This window comes from Vidua macroura, chromosome 1 (assembly GCF_024509145.1).
Source record: "Vidua macroura isolate BioBank_ID:100142 chromosome 1, ASM2450914v1, whole genome shotgun sequence".
Classification (NCBI taxonomy): Eukaryota; Metazoa; Chordata; class Aves; order Passeriformes; family Viduidae; genus Vidua; species Vidua macroura.
Genome location: NC_071571.1, coordinates 131,709,995 through 131,737,530, shown reverse-complemented (window position 1 = coordinate 131,737,530; position 27,536 = coordinate 131,709,995). Strand labels below are relative to the sequence as shown.

General features: G+C 38.1%; 1 protein-coding gene across 1 annotated transcript in view; it reads right to left on the bottom strand.

Annotated features, from left to right (window-relative positions):
• Window positions 1–726: 726 nt before the first annotated feature.
• Window positions 727–27,536, bottom strand: part of CPQ (carboxypeptidase Q) — a 145,498-nt gene continuing 118,688 nt past the window's right edge. The window contains exon 8 of the mRNA XM_053991471.1: window positions 727–1,225. Within this exon, the coding sequence (XP_053847446.1) occupies window positions 1,065–1,225 (161 nt within the window). The 3' untranslated portion in view covers window positions 727–1,064. The remainder of the gene's footprint in view (window positions 1,226–27,536) is intronic.

Here is a 27,536-nt window from a genome sequence, read left to right as displayed (position 1 = left end):
ATCTCAATATTCATAATCTCAGTAAAGCATGTAAAAACCCCAACCCCCAAGTCAACAAAGCATATAAGAATCAAATTCCCAGGTTAATCCCTCCATCAAAGTAAATTTGTACCAGCATCCTCTAACCCAGCTTCAGCATGGGAGACCATCCCTGCAAGCGAGGGGCAGCTAGGAATGGCTTCAGAATTCTGAATCAAAATCTGCTCTTACATTTTCTTTGGATATCAGCTGGCAAGTATTGAAGGTCACAAATCACAGCTGTGTGTTGTTTCTGAAACATGGCATTTTGTAGAAAAACTGCCACACGAAATTCTCTGCCTGTCACAATGGTGAGTCTTCCATGAGAAAGAAAAAGACACACATGACTTTCCATGAGGAGATGCCCAAAAAAACACAGGAAAGCTGGGAATCCTCTGTTGGCTTTATATCCTCTGTGTCCTGGTTTATCTGAGTCTTTGGTGAACCTCTCATAAGACCTAAAAATGGACCTGACTGAAGCTATTATATTATTTTAGCATTTTGACTATAATTTGACCATTCTACGATATATTACCATTAAAAAAGACAAGATTATTTTGCCCTATAACCTGAAAACTTCTAGAAACTACAGTACTGCCTTAAAACAGTGAAAAGAAAGAGCTGTTTAGCTAATAGTACATAATTCCAATGCACAGAATGAAAGACAGAAACAAAATCAGTAAACGTGTACACAAAATCAATACACTATTCTGATGCAAAAAAATTTATTTGGTATATTTTTCCTTCTGCACAAGATCACTGTGCATTCAAATGGTTATTACATCATAGTCAAAGAGGTATCATATCTTCATCTGAAATATAAGAACTACTTAAAGGAATACATTTAAGTGAAAATCATAAATGGAAGAGACCAAAACAGCAAAAAGAAGCAGGAATGCATAAAAGAGAGTGTGTTTTGAGGAAAACAGATATAATAATAAAGCAGAAAACCAAGGGTAGCAGAATTTATTACAGCTACAATCCACATACATTAGTGGACTTGCAATCTTTACTGAAGAATAGAAATCTTCTTTCTTGCTGTTTTATTACCTTGGCAACATATCCTCCATGTCAGCAATTACATAGGAGACAACAGTCCAAACAGCAGCACAGAGATTCATCTGGTTTGGATCCTGAACTGTCATCGTGTCCCCTTGAGAATGATGAAACCAGAAGTATTTATTGTTGTCATTATACAAGCTGGCACCTACAGAGAAAAATGGGCAAAGTTCCATTATAGGAATACAAATATTTAAAGAGGAATATAAACTTTAATCTGTTTCTTGGCTGTTAATGATTAAAGCCACATGCAACTGTATAAAATTCATAATACATTTGAAATAAAATAACTGTACAGAGCCATACCATGTGCAGTTTGTAGGTTTTAGGTTAATTGCCTTGTGTGAGCATGAGACAGCAAAAATTCACACTGGGGAAAAGCCAAGCTTCCCCTGGGAGACTCGTTTCCTCAGCAACAGTATGCATCCATTTTCTTCTGGAACGAACAGAGTTCAAGCAGGAAAATCCCTACAGTAACTCCACCGCAGCGCTTCCCCTGTTCTCCACTGATGAGTTACAACTGATTTATGAATTCTTTCCTTGCTCTTACTTGTGTTGAGGAACACTTAGGAATTTGCTTCTGCTTTTGAGCCCCTCTATATCACAAGGATGTGTTGTTCCAGAACAAATTTCCAGATAATCTGGGGTATCCCAGGTAGCCCAGGACTACATTTCTCTTACAGTCAGGAGTCCTCATCAGCTGGGCCAGAAGCAAGTTGAGTGAAATCACAATTCTTTCCATTCAGGAACAACTGATTCCCTCTGGGACCACATAGGCAGGGAAAGGACTACTTTTCCCCAAGCCAGGTGGGTTCAGGGAGCACAAATAAAGCTTGCAAGGCCTCTCTCAAAGCCAAGATGAGCTGTAGAAACTGACACCCAACTAGGAGCTGCAGCAGAGATGCTGGCAGAGGATTATTATCCTGGCTATTCTCTGCTCCAGTACCCATTGACCCTCTCTAACTCCCTATTCCCTTGAATCTCCTTCTTTCCTAATTCATTATCTCTGCCTCCCCTCCAGTTTTATCAGCCTCCATCAGCTTTGTCATAATGTCAACAATAATTCCAACATTAACAGAATTCCACATCAAATTTTGATAATCAGTAAATTGGATATTTTCCCCCACCACACTCATTCACTGCTTGCAATTCCTTTGCCTTGATTCCTTTATCCTGCTCCCTGACCAGAGCTAGGAGGTGCACAGCTCCCTGGGAAGGACTCACTTAGCAGAAGACCCACTCCTTTCTTGATTAACAAACCCAGAGAACTGTGTGAATTCACAAGTAAGAGCTATGGGCTCCAGGCAGAAACACAGACTGGGGATAGTCCTGCCATGCCAAGTAAGAAGGAAAAAAACCCAGGACTGTTTGACTATAAAGATGACATACATAAATTATTGATATATTTATTTACATGCAGTAGAAATCAGTATCAGATGACGATAAACTCATGTGTGCTTGTAAGACCTACTGTTACGATTTTTCTTGGTTTTCCTGAGATGCCTGAAGCCTTTGAAGAGAACGAAAGCAAAATTTCCCACAGCACAACGGTACATTCCTATAATACATATCTTTTGATCACTGAAACAATCATTCAGAACAGAGTCCAGCTCTCCCTGTGGGTAACAGGCATGTTTCTCTTGCTGTCATGGAGACTGACTTGGTTGGCTCAGTTGACTGCTATTTTAGAGAGATGGAATAGAAAGTTAATGCATTTCAATTCCATCCAAGGTGAAGATCCTTTCATAAGACACATGATAAGCAGAAAGACCAAATGCTACAGCATAAGGTTATACAGTATTGTGACTGATTTCATTTTAAGAAGCTCATCTTGTTCTTAAATGACCTGTTTGCTCCTGACTTGAAGCATTGCAATCCCACAGAAGTCACTGGGTAGGTTACAGGTGCTGAATTATGTTCTAATAATTTTAGCATTAAATTTATGTCAAGTCATAGTCACTTTTAAAATTTTCTTCTGAATCCTCTTAAATATATGCAATCATAAAAGGATTGAACAATGATAAATTCTTTAACTGATGGACTTCTGCACTACAGACACATTAACACAAGTTAAGCTGTAGAGGCAACTCCATTGCTGGTTTTGAACAATTCTGTAAGACTCAAGACAAAAATTGCCCAGATTTTATAGTAGAAATTTCACTAATCAGAGTAACTATGGATTTATAGAATGATGTTTCATTCCTGTGAGTGGAACAAAAACTAACACACTTTGCTTTGTCATGTTTAACTCTCTGAAACACTGGAAAATATTTTTTTTTCTCTGAATTTATTTTATAAATCAGAAAATTGCCAACTTTGACATCAAGCAATTGCTGTGCAAGAAAATCAAAAGGTTTTCAAACTGGCCATGCTGTCTCTGTCATGTTGTGGGCTAGCATTGAAGCCAGTGACCTGCAAACATCTTGAGACACTAAGGAAAAGACCCTAAGAAAGCAGTTTTATCCTGTGTAATTAGAAACTAAAGTGAAAATTCATGTTCTTGGCTTTGAGCACAAGAAGAGTTTACAGCTGAGGGCCTCACCGAAACCTCTGGACACGAAGCACTCTGGGGCACAGATATGACTGCAAGCAATTTTCATTGCAAGGAAGTCTCCTGCTTCACACTTGAGACTCCTCCATGCTGGTGTCAGCTGCCTGCAGACATTTCTGCTGCCAGAGGTTGCCAGGCTGCAGTGAGACACTGACGAGTGCCCCCTCACCAGTAAATGCATCCAGGGCTGAGAGCAGCCCTTGCAGATGCCCATGAAGAGGGAAGTTCTGCAGGGCCCTGCAGACTGCAGTCAGGCTGGGTTACCTCAATAAAGTCCATGGGGACCTTCAGCCTCTTTTCTAAAAATCTAACAGAAGAAGCAATGCTGTGAGCATAATTTGGTGGTGTTGTTGTTATGTAACATTTGTCTCAGGAACAACAGTCAATAATAAATGGGGGCTTATTTTTACCAAGCTAGGAGTCAAGTAACAGAGATGAGGAGCCATGGCTCACAGACCTATAAATTATTCACCCATGTCCATGCTAGCCACCTAGAAAGGGAACAGCATACAGCCTTGAAAGAGTCCATAAGCTTTAATTAAGTACTTAAAAACCCTCAGTTGGGTGGTGTTATGTAGGTGTGTACCACATATCTAAGTCTGATTTCCAGGTGGAACCAATGCTTGAAAACTAAACCAAGAGATGGGCTAGGTGCTACACTGTCACATTTCATGCACTTTGCTCTTATTCCTGCATTTGCAGAGCAGTCATAAAGAAAAAAAGGCAATGTTTGCCAAACAACCCTTTTTAATTGTCCTTTTTCAGTCTGTTAACTTTTACAGTGATGCAAGTCACATGAGGAACACTGCTAACCAAAAAGGGGACCAGTGAGGAAATGCTTCTAGCTGGATATAATATGTGCTGTGGCATGAAAAGAGGGAAAGTTAAAAACTGCTGCCAAAAATGCCATACGTATTACTTGAATGCATCAAAGATACTGGAAATTAAAAACTGAAGAAAATAAATCATTTAGAGCATCAATAAATAATGCAAAGATAATTCATAGCACCATTACAAGGTGACAGAAAACGCTCTTTAGCACAACTTAGTTACCTAATTTAATGCATGATACTGCATCAGCAGCTATCAAGTGCTACTGGTGATCCCCCAGGGTCAAACTCTAGGACAAACTGCCCAGAGAGGCTGCAGAGCTTCCATCTTTTGAGATATTCAAAGCCTGACAGAACATGGTCCTCAGCAACCTGGTGCAGCTGACCCTGCTTAAGCAGGGGAGTTGGACTAAGCAAGCTTAAGGGGTGCCTGCCAAACTCAGCCATCCTGTGTCACTCTAACCCATGGTGCCTTGGGTCTTTCAGACATCTCTCAGAATTCACACAACATTAAAACAAATTCTTCAGTTCAAGTTCATTCCTGTCTTGAACTCATTTGATGAGCTCTCTGCATAAACAGCTATGTCATACTTGGTTTGATGCACTGCATAAGGCAGGTAAAAGCAGCTGCTTTGGTAATTCATACTGACCATGTGTTTTTAGTAATCAGCTATGTAAGACTGTCTTGATGAAAATACATACACATATTGAGGAATTCTGAAAAACAGTCCATTCCTTCTAGCTTCTGATCTCAGCATGAAATGCCCAATGCAAACACTCAGCAGCTGATGATAAGGACATATCAAACACCAATTCTTCACACATTAATAAAATGACAAAGGTCTTATTGCCAGCTTAAGAAGATGAGATGCTGCTATTGAGGTAAAAGGATGCATGAACCACAAAAAGAATGATGGGCATGTCAATGATGACCACTGCCTCTTCTCACGCTCTGTCAGGCACTACTGCCTTCATAAGCACTGCTGTCATAAGTCATAACTAGAATGAAACTCTATTGCCAGATATTTAAGTACTCAAATTACTGTCATTTGTGCAAAAAAAAAAAAAAAAAAAAAAAAAGACTGAAAAAGCAGATAAGGATTATCAGAATGAATACAAAGGCAGTTTCCATAAAACTGTGTTCCATAAACCACAGGTATCTTCAAGGGGGAATGCAGTAACTTCAGAGTAATTTTACATCTTAAAACATTTTGCATTACACTCCTCCCTACAGTTTCTTTCTTTTCTTTTTATACCCCAAACAGCATTCAATTGCCAAAGGAAGTCACATGTGAGTTGTGGAGTCAGTACATGTTTGCTACAGAGTCCCACCAATAGCTTCCCAGTTGCCTTTGCTTTCAAGTAAACTTCACAGCTATGTATGCTATGAATCTTTCAGATAAAATGGGAAAATCCCCACTGTTTCTATAACCTCTCTTGGGTGTCCTGGGTCTTCAGTATTACAGCTAGATCTCTGGGACACTGACCTCTGCATGAACGTTGCCTTATACAGTGAAGTTAATATGCTAATGATTTATAAAAAAGTGTGTAACTTTTCCAGGTTTCATTTTATATCAGTCCCTAGAGGACCTGACAGAACTGCCACTCCATTATTTTATGTGGTATATACACACCTCTCCAAAGAGAAAAGACTCCAGCTCAGAACACACACTCTAAACGGACAAGAGGGACTGAAGGATGAAAGGGGCATGCAGAGATGAAACAACAGATTCATTTTCTCACAGCAGCTGAGAAAGGAATAGATGCCAGACATCTGAGCTGAGGCCAGTGTCCTGTTGAGTAAGCTGTACTACCTCCTAAGAGCAAAGTTGGAAATGCCTTACTTAACAAGGCATAATTTGCTCAATGTTTCCGAAAGTTTACAAATAGAAAGGGGTTATAAGGGTTATAACACACGCTTCACTTGCATCTTCCAAGTACCTGTTTGAGCTTCACCTTCGTGTCAAGACAAATTTACATGCAATCAAAGGTATTGATTGCTTCAAGTAAGATGTCAAGATATCAGATGCCTGATATGAAACCTTATTTTTATTTCTGCAGTGATTTCCCTGGCTATAAAAGATGGATTCCTTTTTTTTCCTATTTATTAAATACTGCTTTTGTTTCCTGCTTTTTCTTTAAGAAACAGGAGAAATGCTTTTACTTAATTTTCAAGTTTATTCTAATCTCAGACCTTTTTCATGCCAATGACACTATTCAGGAATGTACTAAAAGTCTATAATGCCTTAAAAATAAAGCAAATCCTGACAAAATATACTTTTTCTTTTCTTTTACATCATGTACTCAAATATAATGAAATAAGAGGCAAAGGGACATATCACAATCTCCTATGCAGTTAAAAACTGGTATGCACCAGGAAAGCATAAACACAGAAGTTAAGAGCCTTCTATTCCTCACACACAGTAATAGAATCAATAGCCTCTCCTTTCTCATAACTGGAGCATTTCTGTCTCACACATGTTGAAAGGTCAAAACTTCAGGGCAGAAGTAAGAAGACACACGGCTTTTCCTTCAAAGGAGATGTGCCAAAGACCTACAAAAGGAAAAACAGATGAAAGAAAGGAAGAGGAACAATTTCTTATTTTATTTTTATTTTCATTTTGTGCCTTTCTAAAACCCAGCAAAATCACAAATCTCAAGTGGTCAGGGAGTAAATCTGCTGCAATGGCAGCTGCGTTTAGGATGGGCTGGCTGGAATGCTCCATTGGTACCTCAACATCTCTTTTGCTGCAAGCCCTGTAGAGTGCTTGACTGCTTGTTTTAGGTGTTGGACAGATTGTTTAGTGTGCTGTCCTTGCCTAACCTCAGTCTGCAGAACTACTATTGTAATGAAAACCCAATTATTGTGGGCATCTCTTGCATGTATTTTGGTGGTCATATTAACCTCTTCCTTTGTGGGATAACCTGTAGCTGACAGCTGGCTTTAATGCCAATTATTTCATTATCCATTTTCAAGTCAGCAGAGGCAATGGAGAATGCTAATGCTGTTTAGTGGGGCACTGACAGCATTAGTTTTCTTGTCACTTAGTCTCAAATGATAAAATTACAGGCTAAGTTGCTTGAATTTCATGGCTACCAACACTGAAATAGTTTCCAGTACAGAGCTTATAAATAACATCAGAAGTCCTGCTGTTTCACCTCCTGAGTCACTCTCTCTAAAGTCTTTAAAATTCATGATTCAAACAACAAGACAGAGGGAAAGCTTTCAGGTGGTTGTTTCAGTGACTAATTAAATGAGGCTACAGTATAAGGGAGACAATATGAAGTTTGCATTACTTCTTGTTTTGCTTAATGCATTTCAGAATGAATCCTGTGGATACACTAAACGGACTAAATTACAGCTCAGGATTATCACAGTTACTTTTGCAATGCATTAACCTTTCACTTAGTGCATCAGAGGACCAGTGACAGCGGGGTATCCAACCTAAACTTGCATGAAATGCTGTGAAATGAGGTGCCAGGGAAGGAAGCAGTTCTACTTCATAGAGCACAGGCTGACTAGACTCTAAAATAATATCCTAAACAGCCCTTGACTGGGAAAAAACCCACAAAACCCCAAACAAATCTTCAACAGTAAAAAGCACTGGAAGTTCTTCCTCCATTCATCCAACCTCTGTCTTAAATTGTCACGGTTCTTTTTTTAATAAAAAAGAGAGAAGGGTAAGTCTCCCTAGCTGGTGCTGCCTAAACAAGACCCATTGCAGGTTCACTCTCTGGGATGGAGAGATCCTCCACAGGCCCACTCATCACTAACTTTTGGACCTGTTTACACTTCTGCTCACAGCTCCCTGTGGCAATGCATGGTGTGCCTGAGCACTTCCTGTGGGTTCAGTACAGTTCTCACTTAGTGAGCTGTAGCACCAGCACCCTCCATTTTTTCATTCAGCTTTCTACCACTGGTGGCTTAATACAGTTTAATCACACCTAACTCAGCTGCTTTTTCCAAGCTGAAAAATCCTCCTCTTGCAGAAACTATTCAGTATCTCTGAGGATGCAGGCTTCTGGTGACTCTTCTCCCTTTCCTAACTGTGTTTCACCATTCTTGAGACGAGAAGCCCAGTACTGCCTGCAAACAGCAGCATGTGAATGGACTCGTGACTACAGCACACCATGACACATCTCCTAAGGATGCTTTCTGCTTTTTCTCCCTTCCTTCCTCAGCTGCATGAAACAGTGTTTTTCACCTTCCCTGGGTATTGACTTGACACTTTCAAACAATTACCCACAGATTCCCAGATCATTCTTCTTGAAGATAACATAGATCCTGTGGCTCTGTATCCATAGTTCCTATACTGCATCACTCTGCATTTATTGACACAAAAATGTCACTGCTTGTTGTATTCTTTAGCTATTTTCTACTATAATATTACTGTCACATTTTCACAGTCAGTTTTAGTTTTGATATGAAATATTTGAAGCAAACTTTGCTAACTTGCTATTCTCGCTGTTCACTTCCTTTGCAGCTAATATGGAGTTTTGTGAACATCCAAAGTGACAAAAAAAAAAAAAAAAAAAAAGAAAAGAAAAAAAAAGAAAAAAAAAAAAAAGAAGAAGAGTGACTGGGCAGCCTAATGAAGACTTTCTCCATTAAGAAGACTGACAATTTATTTCTACCTTTTAAAAATCAGATATTTACCACAAAGGAGGTAAACCTCTCACCTCACAGTATCTTCTTCCTCTATAGTCTTTGTCTAGGGGCTTTTGAAGACTCAGCTATACTTCACTGACCAGATCCAGCTACAAAAATGGTTAAAAACTTCTGAAAATGCCTTGTTAGACTGGTGAGGCATGACTTCTTTCTTCCAACATGGACTCTTGAATTACTTTTGTATTTTGTGTTCTGTCTCTGTGACCACCCTGGCTAACTAAAACACAGATCCCTGTTTAGGAGATTGCCTACTTACAGCATATAAATTCAGAAGGATTATGTACCTTTATTATATACCTGTTTATGTTTGTAGATAGTGTGTATATTTTAATATAATTTACTTAATTTGTGATTTCTTTAAAACTATGTATATAACTATGTATGTTATGCAGAAACTACTTAAAAAGTTGATAGTTGTAAAAATGATTGTTGGATTTATAAATCCCTTGTATTTTGCATTCTCTTTCAAACACTCTAAGTGGAATGAAAGTCACTGCAAAATCAGCAGTTTCTCTAATTTAGAATTCTTTTTCATGTGTTTGTTTATGTCTCAGCTCAGTAAAGCAGTTAAATATTGAGAATGTGATTTATTTTAATGCCATTAAGCTTTAAATGTCACACAAAAGGGTCAGGTGAATACTGGGACCCATTTGAACCATCTTTTCCTGATCAAATGCATTTCTGTGTTTCTATACACTCTGTATAACTGCACCATGTAGCTGACATTATAAGGTTGCTTATAAACCCAAACTATTGAAGCACTTTCTTCAATGTTCTCCGCTAGCCAAAGAGCCTCCTGCTAACACCCAGGGCTAGACCCTTGTTCCACCCTGTTCCAACAACTTCCAAAATCACCCCAGAAATGTTGTGGAAAGAGACACCCCCTAGACTGTTTAAAAGTCACATATGGGAAGAGAGAACCATGAAAATGACCCATTTGTCAAGATTTTGAGTAGCATTTCTGTTTGCAGTAATTGTCTGCATTCATTTGCATTTTCAATCCATTCAAGAAGCTTCCTTGTATTTTACAAGAAATGGAGCTATTTCCTAAACCAAACTCACAAACCAGTTTAAAGCAAGCCTTTAGGCCTGCTTTTCCAGGGGATGCTGGAGACAGAGAGGAAACACACAGGTTCTCATTTGCTGTAGCCTTCGCTTCTAGATATGATTACAGCTGGATGCTTAATCACAAAGCTCCTGTAGGAGCCTTCCTACCAAGTAGTCCACTACTAGAAATGCCAATGGTGATAGGACCCAACCAAGCAGAGCTCCCTTCTGCCCAGATGGTGGTGAAAAGAGCCCTTTAATGAGCATTCTTCTGCTTAAATAATTATGAAAAAAAATCCCAAACCACAAAACCAGTCACCTAATTAAAGTAAAACACATCCTAAGCACCCTACAAGTCTGTTGTATTTTATATCACAGAAATCAAAACTGCATTTCTTCAACCACACCCACAGGATGAGCAATGGTTTCATTGTCTGTATTTTTGCACCCCACTGAGACTATCAAACTATTCAAGTTCATGGTGGATTTTAGATGTAGGATCATTATACAAAACTGGAAGAATATACTATGCCTACAACAATAAAATATCCTTTAACATATCTGTGGTTACTTGCGTAATGCATACTTGAGTTTTAAACTAGTAAGTTATTTCATAACATGTTAGATGCTCCAGATATTGGTGTTGAAATATCTTTTTCATTTGATCTCCAAACCAGCGTATATTTAGCTAGTTCATTAGTAACAGAAATGCTGAGAAGTGCTTGAAACAAAGTTCAAAGCTTATTGCAAGATTCAGGACTATCCAAATGCGGGAGTTTTCAGTCTTTAGGGTTGGGGTTCAGAAAGCCACAAAAGCCTACAGGTCCAGGGACCTGTAAGAACCCTACTTTCTGGGGTTGCAGAAGGCATGTGAAATGGAGCATAGCACTGCACCAACACTGCTCCCTTCACACCTTTCTTAGCTGGCCCACCCATAATGCAGGGCACCTCAGCTGCAAGCAATGATTGGGATTAGGGTTCAGAGAACCCCAAAAAACCTTTCTGCTCTAGTCTAAAATCATGTTATCCAATGGGTGATGAACATAAACTAGGAGGAATGATTATTTATTCAATATTTTAAGCAACAGATTGCATATTTTTGTCAGTAAAACTACAAAAGAACAACACACACAAAAAAAGAAAGCTAAAAATAATTAAGGTAAAGTGAAGACACCTGCTGCAACACTGTTCTTCACAATCTCAAAATCTCTCTGTTTTAATGTTCCATGAAATTACATGGGGCTTCATTAGGAAAAGAAAGGTGAAAATTAAAGAATTTCTGTCCTTTAAAGTAAGGAAGTAGAGAAATTGCTCACACCTAATCTGACTCTGCAGTGTATCACTACTTGTATGTGGGCTCTGGCTAATCCACAGAGCAGAACTAATCCTAGAAGAAGACAAAGCAAATAAAGCAATGACCCTAACTAGCACAACTCTTCCAGCCTGTGAATTTGAGTTGCTGTGATAGCTATCTTGCCACAGAGCAAATGCACTTGTCAAAATGCTATTATATTAAGAGCAAAAAGAAAAAAAAAAAAAGCATATAAGCTCAGTAAGAACACTAAGAGAAACTGACAATTAATTTTAAGTTGAAAGTTTAACCTGTTTGCTTTTGCTGAATGATCCTCAGTCACATCAGTAAATGCAAATAGCATTTGTCTTAAACGCAGGCTTACTGCATTCTATGTTCTACTATGCTGCTTTCTTATGAAGTTTACTTTACTTTGGTTTCGTTCAAATTAAACCTATATGGTTGAAGGTCTCATTTAAAACATGGAAAGCAAAGACTGATTGGGTGAAAGTGTACAGAAATAGAACAAGGCACTATTGAGTCCAGCTGCCATGAGTGCCAAGCTGTTGAGTACATCTTTGAAAATCCTCCTCCATCACAATCATAATTTTGCACAAATCAGGGACCAATATATATTTTTTCTTCATTTGTTAATAAGAACCTGCAAAGGCCTATTTAAAATTATATACTTTTACAGAAATTTTTAAGCAACTCCAAAAGACACGTTTTACATATGATGCAACAAATGCAGATAATTTGATAACAGTGACCAAACTCTACACACTAAAAAGCAAATACACCTCTATTAGTTTAAATACTACCCACCAATCTTCTGATCTATTATGTCTATGCTAAAACTTAAAGCAACGTTTATAGCTGTATAAATGGAAATAATTTCAAATTGGATTTAGTCAAAGAAATCAAGCACAAACACACTCTTCTAAAATTGTTTACGTTGCCACATTCAAATACCACCTATAGACTAGTGCAAAGGGACAAAAAGACCCAGTGATGATGATTGTTAGCAGCCCAAAGCAAAATTATTATCAAATGATTAGAATTATTTTAATAGAGAGAAGCTATAATTTAATACATTCATTTAAAAAACCCTTAATCTCTGCATTGCTATGCTTGCTTTCCACAGGACAAAGACATGCTCCCCAAATGCAAGTTTTCATCACCAGAATACCATTATACTATTGGTTCCTTGGTTCCTTTCAAATATATAAATTGAAGACTCTTTTTACAGAGTATATACATAAAAATAAATATTAACTTATATATATATATACATATATATCTACCAACCTACACATAATTAAAAACCTTTCAGGAGCCAAATGCACACTTGCAAAACAGAATGGCATGCTATATTTTCAAAGGACTGCAACAAATACTCAGTCAAACTGGGATTATAAACCTTACCTAAAAATAATCTGAATGAAAAATTTTTACACTCTGGACAATATTTATTTCACTTTGACATCCTCCCTTTACTTTTACATCCTCACTTTAAAACTAACAGGCATCTGATAGTAAAAAAAAAAAAAAAAAAAAAAAAAGACAGGAGGATTTTTCTTGCTTTAAGGGCCATCGTTGCAAAATAATTGTGCATGCTTATTGGTTGAATAGATTCCATTTCCCACTTCTAAAAGAGAAAGAAAAAAAGAAGAAAAACTGGTTCGTCTCATTAGTCCTGGGTAGTCTAACCTTAGCCTTAGCTATTATCAGATTCGTCAGAAAAGGTGAAGAAAAAGCACAACTTTTTGGAAATGCAGCCACTGAAATTAGAAAGCATTCAGTGAAGAAGAGAATATTTGCCCTGTCACATATTCCTTTCAGGGTCAAAAAGCACACAAGTGAGAATTTTAGTAACTCATTCCAGGTAAGTACAGTCAAGCTGTTTCCAGGCTGACAGGCTGCCATTACATCTCACCACTGCCAGCAGGGTTCACTGCTGTGACTCTAAAGGTGGCTCTAGGTTTGGAAAAATAGGGTGTAGTAGAGAAGTCAACAATAACTAGTTAATAATTAGATTCTTGTGCTGTGTATCGAGAGCCCAAGGCTTATGTGGAATTAGATGAGGCACCTGGAGTGTCTTTACCACTGTCTATTTCAGCAAATGGAGTGGCCAAATATTCAATCCTTGAAACAGCAGAAGAGCAACCACACTTTTCCCTATCTCAATGAATTTAAAACACAATGCAAATCAAAAGAAAAAAATAAGGATCTGAAAAAAGTCAACAAAAGGCAAGGAATAATGCTATTGCCGATAGGAACATGGATTCAGCATTTACAATTTTTTTTTTTTCCCTGCAAAAATGATGCTCTACACCTAAAACTGGGGGGCAGATGTTTTTGCCCAGGTAAATGTAATGAGGACTGGAGCCAAGGGCCAAGCCACAACTCGCAGAGCTCAGGGAGGTGAAACCAAAAGAGGTCTGGCTGGGGAGGACTGACACAAGCCATGGGCAAAGCAGTGATCCTGCCCATTTCCACAGATGCAGGAGACCTGGCTCAGCAAGCAGGAGATCTCATACCTGTTAAATTGTTACAGTGTTTCTTAGAACTCTCTTAGCTCAGGCTCCAGGAACCACAGGCAGTCCCTTCCCTCTTGCTCTCTAATTAGACACCTGAAGTAATTATTCGAATTAAGAGGTAATGAAATTGTCACTGGGTTGAGAATACTGAATGAAAAAGTTTTTAATCTCAGATAATGTTGTCAAAAACAGAGGACTATGTCTCAAAAACATTATACCCTTAACAAATTTCCTGGCAGCTATTTGTCTGACTGAAAGAGAGAAGCTGCATGGAAAATATACAGAAAGCAAATGACATTTTTAACTGTGCAGTGATCCCTTCTTCCCCCCAAGCATTCTGAAATAAAAGACATAAATGCTGAGTGCTTGGAGGCTTCAACAGCATCTAATGCATGTGCTTTTAATGATGACTACACAAGAATATCTGCCCTAAAATGTAGCCAGCAGTGTTGGCGGACAAGAAAAGTACCCACAGTAATTAGGAACTATAGGAAGAAGCAGGCAGACTAATTAAGCTTGCACAATGCTTCCCGTTTAGCAAATCTTAGGGATTTAAAATTAAAGATATAATTTGGGCTGTTTTCAAGATTAAGATGTTTAAAACTTGTTGATTAGTTTTAGCTGCACAACGAAATCTGTTTCTTAGTTGAAGTCAGAAGGGCTAAAATTGTTCAGGCCAAGAAAACAAGCTGCTGCAGTAGGATGTTGAAGCCCTGAAGTGATCAGCCTGTGATCCTCACAGTGCAACTCAGCAAGAGAGTGAGAGCTGCCTTGTCCAACCCAATCTCTTTCATGTTGTTGGTGGTTCCAAGCTCAAGAGAAATGGTGACTGGAGCACTAATACCAATTTCAAGGCTGGCAGTGGCAGTTCTTTGCAAATATCTTAGGAACCTCCTGCATGGGGAAAAAAACCCACCCCAAGAACTAATCAAGGCTTTGCCAAAACAAGGAATTTTGGCTATTAGTGATCATCTATTTCTGCAACCTTTGAACAGTGACAACAAAATGAGGGATCAGAATAGAGTGTGTGAGTGCACAGAGCACCCCACAAGACTGTGCCTCTTTCTCCAGCAGCTGCTACAGATGGAAGCGCCTGGGTCAGGCTGCAAGATGCATCAGTCAATGCCTGGGTGCAATAAAAATCACAACTGCCCAGTCTTCAGCAATGTTTGTCTACAGACTTCCTTCAGTGACACCTGTAGCACATACAGCAGCCCTTAATTCTGCTCGGCAATATGAATGAAAAGACAATTGGTTAACAAGTGTCTTTTAGTATTTTTTAAATATGTTTCAAACCCATATAGGTTATCTCAGAGTCTCTGTAATTTGGAAATGAAGGGCTGCTGCTGCAATGTCTCATCTGCCCACAGATTCAGCTAGCACTTTTAGAGCACAGAACAGAAATAATGCACAAGGAGTCAATAACAGTAATTGTAACATTAACACTTCCTGCTTGTCTCTGGCTTAAATCTGAAAATCAACTAAAAGATGCTTTTGTTTAAGAGTAGTTATTGTAGAAAGCTGAAAGTCCAAGACCTTCCACAGCTCTACACCTGTCATTTCACTTTGCCTCTTACACTTTTCCTTTCCCATCTGCCATACACTGCCTTTCTGCTTGAACCAAGCAGGAAGATGCAGGCACCCAGCTGCAGCATGAGAGCATTGGATTTACATTATACAAAGGCTCAAAGGAAAGACTTCATCACAATTTACATGTAGCTCTTTAACTAATTCATCTAACACTTTAAGTAATTCACAGAACATTCCTGCACCTAAAAAGGTACTGAGTGTAATATTTATTGTCAGCCTGGTTACCCAGTTATTTAGCAGTGCTTAGACTCTATGCAGACTAGCACTACACAGAACAGAAAACCAGATGAACTGGGGAAAACCTCAAAGATTCAGTCAGCCTATTTCTCTCTCTCTGGTAGAAGACAGTGTTTCGAGAAAAAAATGGGGTCTCATCCTTCAGTACATCTGTCCAGCCATCAACAGATTAAGGACTTTCTGAGTAGGAGCTTGCCTTCATATCTCTGTGGTGGGCAGCCTTTGCTGGACCTTTCTCCCATGCAGTATTCCATCCTCATTAAATGTATGTTTGATCTTGATCTTCAAAATATCTTGTGATGCTGATTTCCTCCATTCAGTTATATCCTGTCCAGAGAAGTGTGTCTTCAAGCTGGTTAGCAATGATGCTCTGATCCTCTGGTTATACTAAAAGGTGAATAGTTACTCTCCACCATATAATAGTGCTGCTTTTATATATATATATATCTCATATAGTTTTACTTTTTTTTTTCTCCCCAGAGATTATAATCATTTAGTTAGTGGATTCTACCTTAAATGAAATGGTCAATCTGATAAAACCTGGAACTAGCCTGGTTCCTGTCTGCAGTCTAGACAGCAGCTTGTATAGGATAAAGATGGGTTTCCTTTGACTAAACTAATAATTTGTAACCTATATTATCTTGCTGCAGTGATACATGATGCAAAAACTGCAGCTTCCTGGAATCCATAGGAGAGGCAGACCATGAAAGGCAGAACTAGGAAGCAATGGGCTTTCCATTCTGTAGCAAATAACACAATTCTGCTTTTCTCTTTTCCCAACTCAAATGCAAATAAAAGGCACACAAAACTTTTCTCATAAAGTGAAATAAAACAGCAAAAACAGATACCCCAATCATGTGTATTTTCTTGACTCAATACATACATGAAATAAAATCTTAAAAATTCATATTTATCATTACTCTATATTTTATCTAAATGCTTAATCTTAGGGAAATAGTCCCAATTCTGTTATTTTCTATTCTAATTTCATCAAAATAGATCTTGTTTATATAAATGAACACACCTCAGTATCTTTTTGCTTGAACAAAAAAGCGAATCTACTGAGTGAAACTACTTCTGCAATGCATTCTATCTGTGAAGAAGCCCCAAAACACACACCTAGGATCAATGCCTTTAATGTCAGGAACCAAAGCTCTGTGATCTCCAGATGTTACCAGATGTTACCAGAATATAGGATGGTCCAGAACCTTGGTGTACATAATGGCTCCCTTTGAACTAACCTTCTGATCCTATAAAATATGTATAAAAGCTCAAAGTTCTGTTAATCACTAAGGACACCAGAACTGAAAAAGGAAATTATGTATATTGGAAGGTTGATCTAAATGGCATGAAAAATATACTCAGAGAGTAAAAAATGGAAGGATCTTTAGATAGGGGCATCATATGGGTCTAAGATTATTTTCTATTTTCATTATAGACCAAAGCAATGGAGTAAAATCTTCCTACACTATGAGATGGCACTTACCAGGGACATGCGGCAGTGGCATGGAGAGCATGATGAGAATTTGTTAAGGGATGTTCACCAATGAGATACTTGAAAAGACAACTCAGGATAATGATCAAGAGGTGCAAGCATAAACTACTACACCAAGGAAGGAAAAAATCAACTTCACATAAAAACCTGCTGCAAGTGGAAAGAAGTAACCATGTCTTTGGGTTCACAATGAAAAGAAATGAGAGTTAAAGCTCTTAAATTGCAGCAGGAATAGGTTAGATAGGAGAAAAACCTTATTAAGCACTAAGAATAGCAATGGGACAGGCCATCTGGTCTATAATGTTTCCATTACAGTAAGTTTTCAAGTTCAGCTTAAACAAATGTGAAAGAAATGACAGAGACATTGGGCAAGACCATGCTGGCATCAAGAATATTTAGAGGTTCTCTAGAAACCTCCTTCCCAGCTCTGTGGCTCTTTGAAATCTCATCTTTCATGGCTTTCTGAAATAGCTGCTGAACAGACTATAGATCTTCTTTTTCTGGCAACTGGCTTGACCCATGGCTTCAGCCAAGTTTGGCCTGCAAGGCAGAGGGAAATTCAGGATCACTATTCCAAGTGAACCCTGCAAAGAGCAAGTAGACACAAAATTTCTGGAGTAACCTTGCTCTATTTTATGAACAAGAGCTTTACATCAGAAAAATGTCCCAGTTCTAAATATTTCACATTAACTGCAATTAATATGTGTGTGGAAAACAGTGCTAGAAGTTATTCCTCTAGCAGTTATCCATTTAAGGAATGTAAGGCAAAAAAAAAATCTTGAAAGTCACTTCTGTGACTTCAGTGATAGCTTTGGTTTTTGTTTCTTCACATGTCTCTGATCAGAGATGGACAATTGAGCACTGTCCTTTCTCAGCCAGCTCCCATCAACTCCCATTGTGCTTTGGTTGTTGTTGCTGTGGGTTTGCATTCGGGAGGAAACAGGCAGGCAATTGAGACAATCCTTGTTTAGGTAAAACCACCCTGCTTTAGAATTCTTCATAATAACTTTTGTACTCAGCGGATTTAAGTTTTTCTGTCTTCTATCTCTGATTAACAACTCTAAGTTGTTTTCAGTATCTTTCAGGAGGTGAGGTACTTGTGCATATCCCCAAAGGAAGTTGAGATAGCTGTAAAATACCACCGCTCTAAATTCCCGTGTCTTTGCTTGTAGGATAGAATATCTACCCATTGAGAAATCAAGCTGCTCAACTTCTTTCTCTTCCACAATGCCACATTAATGGTTTTCAACTGCTTCCAATTTTAAATCCATAAACATTTTCTAACACAGATTATCCCAACTGACAACAACTGGATAATCAAGCCCACTGACAACAAACTTGTGCTCTTAGTAGGAGATGAGGTTGTACATTTTTAGGAGTAATCCACAATCCCTCAGGAGTCTGGAGAGCAGAGTCTGAAAATCCCTCGCTCTCTTTACTTCAGCATTCTTTAAAAATAACAGCAACAACTACAAAAATTCTTCTGTCCCAGAAAGTCATTGCTTGTGTTTAATGTAATTAATAGAACTGAACTGCAAAAGGAAAAGTGCCTTTTTTCTGGTGGATTTCCAAGGCCCGACATGACAATTGAGACAGAGCTCTGTCATAAGGACTGAAAACAGCTGAGAGCTGTGAACAGACTGGCCCTGATGTAGTAAATCTTAATTAGGTTTTCTGCCTCTTTGCATGACGAATTCCAATAAACTGCTTCTCTTGTTGAGATTCATGCTTTGTTCTTGCAGACATATTTGTTTATGTGCCCCTAAAATACATATATAGGAAGCTTATGCTTCCACCTAGGCTGCTCTTTTCTTTACACTCATTGACAACATTTGCTCAGGTGAAGCTCTTGTGCTAAATAGCTGCATGGTCTGATGATTCCAGCAAAAGATGGACCAGCTTAATTAGGAAGGTAATGATGACTCCTTCCTCTTTATTGCACCCTATAAACAGAAGGTAACTCACAAGCAGCTCTTGGGTAACTGCTATCATTAGGGAAACTGAGGAACTATAAATTTGTCAGTGATTATGGCAGATGATGTCAGAGACAGAACAATAACCCTGTACCTTCTCTCCTATGCAGCCCTTGATCCTTTCTTGAGGATTTGCCAATACAAAATACAAATGTATATTCAGTTTCTTTCACACTTAAGTATTTTTTTGTGGTCTTAATCGACCATATCTGAATTGACTGAAATTGTTACATTAAAAAACATATAATATCACTGGAAAGGGATTTCTGGGAAAAATAAATTGGTATTCAATAAATTGTGCTCTTCAGAAATTCATTAGCACCATAGGCCCAATCTGTAGAATGAGTTTTGAAGACAAACACTTAGAAAGGTTCCAATTCTGTGGTTTATAAATGTTAACAATGTCCTGGAAAAGCTGCCACTGGAATAATTTTGAACCTGCTCTTTTGAGGAAAATGTCTTTATAAATTATTTCTGAGTTTTGTACTCACTCAGTTTGGACTACTATCAAAAGCATTCTTCAAAGATCTCAGACATTTACACCTAAAATGTCACCTGCAAATGAAAGTGTGTTGTGTTTGCTGCTTCAGGAAGGAACAAGTTTTCTGATTAATATATAAAACTCTGTCACTAAAAGTATTCAGATCCTGAATCAAAATCATACTTGGTTCAAATCTCCAGTGTGCTCTGCACAGTCAGCTGAGATGTTTCTACAGCCTCCTTTCCATGTAAAACTTGTGGAACTTTGGGGAGAAAACTGCTGTTGAAGTGCTATATTATTTGCTATATTAGCTATAATAAGCAATGAAAGAATACTAAGAAAGTAATTTCTGTAGCTTAAAATTAAAAACTCTCAGGTCTCTGCATGGCAGAAGAATTGGAAAGACAGGTGAAGAGGCACTGCTCATGGTATAGCAAAATGAAGTTAGGGATTACTTAGCCAAATAGGGCAAATAAAAATCAGTGTTGCTGAACGCATTGCTTGGGGGAGCTGGCCAATGCCACTGGGAAGTTGATATCTATCATCTAGGAAAAGTTGTGGCAATTAGGGGAAGAACCCAATGATTGAAAAAAGGCAAATGTTATGCCTGTTATAAAATCCAAAGCAGCAAGATCCAGCATCATGTCCAGAGGCGGCCACTAAGTTGATTGGAGGGATGGAACATCTCTCCTATCCTTTCACCTCTAAAGGCTGAAAGAATTGGGATTGTTCAGCCTGGAATAGAGAAACCTTTGGGGTGACAAAATAGTGGCCTTCCAGTACCTGAATGTAGCCTACAAAAAAGATGGAGTGGGACTTTTTACTAGAGCATGTAGTGAGAGGACAAGGGGGAACAGATTCAAACTGAAATTAAGTCTAGATTAGATGTTGGGAAGCAATTCTTTATTGTGAGGGTGGTGAAGCACTGGCACAGACTGCCCAGAGAAGTTGTGGATGCCCCATCCCTGGAAGTGTTCCAGGGCTCAGAGCAACCTGACCTTGTAAGAAGTGTCCCTGACCACGGCATAAGGGTTGAAACTAGATGATCTTTGAGGTCCTTTTCAACACAAACCATTCTATAATCCTGTAATGATTCTATGAACTATAAACTAGAAAAACTCAGTTCCCAGGAATATTATGGACTGGAGGAGTGGAATAAAGTGGGTGGAAAACAGCCTGGATGTCTGGGCCCAAAGGGTTGCCATCGACAGTTTGAGGTGGCCGGTTATGAGTGGTGTGACACTCAGGGGTCCCTGCCAGGTCATCACCCTTTGCATTCGCAGCAACGATCCAGATGACAGGGGTGGCCTGTGTCTTCCTAAAATCTATGAAAGGAGCAGGTGTGTATGCTGGAATGCAGAGTTGCTGCTCAGAGAGCTCAAAATCCAGAAGTGGCCTGACATGGACTTCAGAAAACTTGTCAAAGACAAAACCAAAGTCCTGTATTGGAAGAGGACAAACCATGGCCACAGAACTGGAGGGATGTGCACCAGCAGTACTGCAGAACAGGAGCTGCTGTGCAAGAGGCAACAGCAAAACCTTGTGGCGATGAGGTAATGTAGGGGCCTCTTTGGAAACAGGGCAGCCAACGGGTCCAAGGAAGTGATATTTTCTGAATATTACACTGGTTGCGACTCCAGAACAAGAAAGGTGCGAACAAACTGGCCAGAGGAGACTTAATCACCCTGGCTGGCTGATCAGCTTGTTTTCATCATTCTTCATCATTCCAATATAGCAATTACATCAGCTGTGTTCTGATGTAGTTTTAAACTTGACTCCAAACCAATGGAAACCTTAAATAGTTGAGGATGAAGCAAGCCCTGAAGAATCCTATTAGAAACACTCATCATATGATTTCATATAGGAAAGTACTTGGAGAGCTGCAAGCCAGACCTTAATACATTTAACTTCTGTCCCTCCCATCAAGAGTAGTATATATGTGGTCTTCCTGGAATGCTACTGAATGCTTTATTTTTATTCAGCTTTTAATACTGATGCCATTACAATTTGTTTTCCAGGAATGAAATCTATGAATCCACAGATATTTTGCTGTTGTTACTAACAACCATTGTAGGTCATTATACATCTGGTAAGAAGTCTCACAACGTTTCCATACTATCAATGTGTCTTATTTTTCATACAGTTAAATTTCTAAATGCAAAAAAAAAAAATAAATAATTTGTGGAGAGAATCTTATGTTACTTCCTCACTTTTTTCCATTGGCAAACATCTCCAAATTCCATACAGAACTCCGACTAAATTCTCTTTTTTTATTATTATTTTTTCTTTCTGTTTACTTCATTATTTGCATAAGCTTCACCAAAGCCAAGGACAGTTCTAGGAATAAGGCTTGACTGACTTGTACTTCCGAAATGACTATTTAACATGTTAACACTGAGCTCTGTGTGTTAATGTGGAACACTTGTTTTTTTAGGATCAACAAATGGCAAATACTTCCATCTGAAAAAGAATATTCCCACCCACAGAAACAGAATTCAGCTTTCCTAAGCAGCAAACAATAGAGAATTAAGATGTCTCTCAGAGGCACAGCCAGAATAAAAACAACCACACCCCACATTCGAATGAGATCCTCAGTTGGATATTTTCAATGTTTCTTTTCTGAGACAAAGTATATTCTGATACTAAAAGGTGAACCAGAGAAGCAAATTTATTGATATTTTTTGAGATGTTTAGGAACTGCATAAGCTTCCAGGAAGAACCTATTTATTAAAAGGGTCATTTATGCCAATCCATCTTATGTAGGTTTTTGAAGAGTAATCATCTAAAAGGAAACGAAAGAAGAAATATAAACTTAGTGATATTCAAAGGAAGAAGAGTGACAAAATAAGAGAAAGAAGTACACTAGCCAAGAAGTGCAAGAACCATTAGAATTTATGATTTTATTTTAAACAACCCAATTTAAATTTTCATTACTAGATTCATTACTAAATTAATTATTAATACTTATATAATATTAGTACAGGGTTGAAAGCACTGGAACAGTTTCACTTCTAGGATCCTAAAAGCAATCAGAATGTCACTGTTTCAAACTAATTTATGGTAACATTAGTACAAGATTATTTTAAAGCTGCCTTGCCGAAGTTTATTAAAAAAAAAATTTTAAGAGCCACGGAATACCAGCTACTTAACCCATGCACTGTAATTCTTTACTTGTGACCACCAAGAAAACTTTGCCAAATAAAATGCATCACAGATACTGAAGAGAATACCTAGAAATAAAATAAGAAATTCAGCAATGTGTTTAGAAGTTCAGCAATGTGTGATAGCATTTTGCAATATTTTTGGTTTCACAGTTCAAATTTCCTCTGGGATCGGCAAGTTAATGATAGTTCTATTTTTGTAACTGTAATTAATATTATCTAAATGTTGTACAAATGAAACACGAGAGTTTATGATGTTCAAAAATCTAGTCTGAAAGGGGTGAGGCTTAAATGAGAAAGAAGCATTTCATTATGAAAATGCTTGTAATATTTACTGGCAGATTCATAGTTACTTAAAGGCCAGCAAAACCCATTACCATCAGACGTTCTGAGTAACACACAGCAGAGAATTTCTATCTACTGCATCAAGCCCATCTCTCCTGTTTGAATTACCCTGTACTTTTTGAAGGACATTTAAGTCTTGTTTTACACATTCAAAATGACAGAGAATTCACCAAGTTTGCAACGTTCTTCTAGAGCTCGCTAACGTTATTGGAAGAAGGGGTTTGCTTTCAACCACTTTGACTTTGTTTAGACTCAAATAGCCTGAATTGCTAATGAGAAATATAATACAAAAGCCCTCTTAAAACTACCAGGAAAATTTGCATTCAGGCACTGTGCCTAATTGCCCGACTCCATCCTTCTCACCAAGAGTATTATCCAGATGTATTTTTGCATGGTCTGTGTCTAGTCTATGCAAAACAAAAAATCCCTTGCAAAGCTAATGCTTCCTGTTAATGATTAGATGTAGACAATACTCCATTGTGCCAAAACAAGACTAGTCCAAGCAGAGCAAAGGTGGAAGGAACTGTAAAGTATTGTCAAATTTGTCTGGTAGTCTAATAGCACAACTTATAAGAAAACATCATAAGTTACAAACTATTCCTTTCATTAAATGATTATTCACAAAGACTTTATTAATTTTATTAAAAATAAAAAAGGTCATATGAAAGGCTAATATAACTGAGATATTATGTTAAACTATGTGCCTTTTAAGGAATTGACCTTCATAAAAAGTTGCAGCATATTAAATTTATTTAATTACTCCAGAGTAATTCTAATTTCTAAAGCCCATTTTATTGCAACAATGATAAATTAGAGAATAGATGAATTATTTTACAGATTAATACACACAGTTCTTTCTGCAATCAAGATTTTAAATGGGTCTAATAGCCTCAGCACTTACAGTAGGTTCCTAAAGTGCCAAGCAATTATAATTGTTCTCTTAGCATACTGGTTTAATTTAATACCACCCAAGTTGCAAATGATTTGGCTTTTGCAGTGGAACACACTCATTCACCATGATGATAAATATGAATTTATGAATAATAAAATAAGATATCTAAAAGGAAAGGAGTGCTGGAAAAAGCAGTACCATATTGCTAATTATCAGACAAAAGTTCTGGTATATCTCAGACTTACTGAGATCAAGACTGAGGCAAGACATGCATGTACACCATGTACACCTCATTTCCACATACAAATAGTAGTTATGTTGGCACTGTGCTCAACAGACGTCCAGAGCAGTGGGAACTTAGCAAATATAAAAATGTAGCACCTATGGAGTACCTAAAATTACCTAGGTACTTATCATACTGTCCGAAAAGTTTAGTTCTGTGAGTAGTGTCCAGGAGTTTTGTCCAGCTTTTTGCTTCTTGAGGAGACATTTGCCTTGAGTTTGTCACTTTGTCAAATACCTGGAGCCCAATATGTGATTTCCTGCGCTAAATATCTCAAATTGCAAGTGACACAAATGCTACCTAGTAAAGGGAAGTTTAATGCCTACTGTTCACTCCCTTCCCTCATGTTGTAGGAAGGTTTTTGTCAAGTGCAACACCCCTTACCCCTGCAGCATCAAGTCCAAGGCTTTTCAGCATTGGCTTATGAAGCCCTAGACTGTACATCTGATATTTCTTCTGGGTTTATTCTTTTGGAAATAAAGAGAAGCTTAGAAACTGGATCCAAAGAGCCTGCCCAAGCCTGTGGGCAGTACAAAACAGGTAATCTGACAGGCAGCATTTCAAGCATCGCAGTGGAGAATCACTTCCAAACAGTGACACAGCCAAGAATGAACAGAGGTTATTCACTTACAATTTGGGAAAAAGAGTTTGCTCACTTTTTCACGTCCAGCTGGCAACCTCAAGTCAAGGAGTTTTCCTGTTATGCTGCTTTCTCAGACATGTCCCTGGCTGACACTGAGCAGAGGAGCAGGCTTGGCACCAGCATGCCAGCAGGCTTGCACCTGAGCCTGGTGCTATGGGGAAGATGGGGACAGGGGCAAGAGAGGGCAGCATGCTCCAGAAAAGGAGTAGATTTAACCTCTTACATAATACAAAAGGAAATAATCCAAGTCAAAATCTGGCATCTCAGGCCAAAATACAGCATATTTTAGATGAAGGTAATAAAAAAGCACTATGAAAATATAAAAATGAGAGAAATTATATATTATAGTCTTTATTTGCCACACCTGAATGACTAATAGATTGGGTAAGCAATTAATTTTTGATTTCTGAAGAAACATTAAAATTAAGTGGACTACTGGTTTATTAATTTCTGAAAGAACAATTCTTCCTCTTATGCAGTGTAACAAAAAAATCAAGTCACTGTGGAGACAGAGAAACACAGCCAACCATCAAGGTTCAAAGTGACAGTGTAAAAGGAGTTTCACCTTTAGGCCACTGGTTGATTTTTAAAAGAGCAATTGAAACCTGACTTTGGGGAGTTGTTTGATGTCCTGGGTCAGCTTGATCTCAAACACAGCTCAGTTCCTAACAAAGTGTTCCCATCATAAGCACTGCAGCAACAGATAACCACCCTGACAAGCAGAAAGGAGCATCCTTGAACCAGCTTTCCTGGAAATAATGTGTCACAAAAGCCATTCTTCTGCAAATATACGAAAGCACCCATTTTCATCTTCCCAAACACCTAAAGCTGAAGTTATGTTTACTGGATCCTGTAATGCAAATAAAAACACTTCATCCCCCTTCTCAGATTCTGAAGGCTGGCAGGGAAAGCGGATCCAGACCCAGGGCTGTTACCTTAGGAACTGCTCTAAATCACATTTAAAGCATTTTGGTCATCATCAAGTATCTGTGATCATCAGACACTTCACTTTTTCAACAAGAATATCCTAGCACTGGTTTAGCAGGGCTTGCTTAATTGCTTTTTAGCCCTTTCAGACACTGAGGAAAGCTGTTGTGAAAAAGTATGTTAACAAACCAAACAAATAAAGCCAACCAACCTATCTTCCCACCTATATCTGCAAATTCTAGCCAAACTTAATTTGGGATTTAGTGTTGCAAAGGAACAGCTTTATGTGCCACTATCTGGATATATCCCTAATAAAAAAAAATATGGAATTGAACACTTTAAAAGAAAGATGAGGGAGATAATCGCATAATTATTAAATGAGCAGTCTTAGAATCAATGGTCATCTCAAACTGTAAAACCACATCATAAAATACAACACCACAACCTCCCCCCTTCTTCTGATTTATGCTTTATGAAAAAGCAAAACAAATGTTATACAAATATTTTCAGTAGCTGAAAACTGGCTATCAGTACAAAACTACAACTACAGGCATTCCTCACTGCTGGGCTGAACTGTTCTCAAAACAATCCAATGTAAAGGCCACTGACAAATATTTCTAACATTCTGCAGTCACAAAGAACCAGAGCACTGTGTTTGGTGCAGATCACATTGCTTGTGCTTTAGAGGTATAATTTAGGCTTCAGTCTATGGTTTGCTAAGGACTGTGAACTCATGGCCTCTCTCATCCTAAAATCTCAGAATAATCACTGCTGTTAGTAGCATTTCATTGCATGTCCATCAAAACTAAACATGCTCAAAATAGCAGAGATTAAGAAGCTACAGTCTCTTTGCCTATCTCAGCTATGAACAGTTCTGAAAAATACATGTAGTGTTGCCCTCTGTGGATCTTTCAGACCAAAAGATGTAGGAGGAGGAGAATATTAATAGCATCTAATAAGGTGAATCCTGGAATCTATTTCACACAGAAAAGAGAAAATATGTCAGAAACCATTCTTATTGTTCAAGAAGTACACCATATTTTCTCTCCCTGTTGCAGAAACAAAGTCACCAGTATAGTTTCAAGAAAATATTTTTTTAAAAATTGATGAAGTGTCAACACTTGACTGCTTGTTTAAATTGAACGTAATTATAAAAGCTGTTACAGAGTGTTCAATTTGTTTCAATGTTATTATATATCATAAAGGCTCATTCAAGCAGGGAGAATACTGCAGACAAGGCATGAAGATTAGAAGATGTCTTAGACTTCTCCCTGGAACAGCATGAAATACAATCTAAAGCAGCCAAAATTCTTTTAGTGGAGCTAATTTCTTTTCACTGCGGCTTTATGAAGAAAAGAATTAGTGTTCCTTTATGCTGCAAGAACACTTTGCTATGTGCTTAACAGGAAGTTAAATGAACCAAAGCTACAGATAGAAAAAAAAAAAAAATCCACCATCAATTAATGTGACAAATTCTTAATAGGAAAACAAATCAGATTCATTT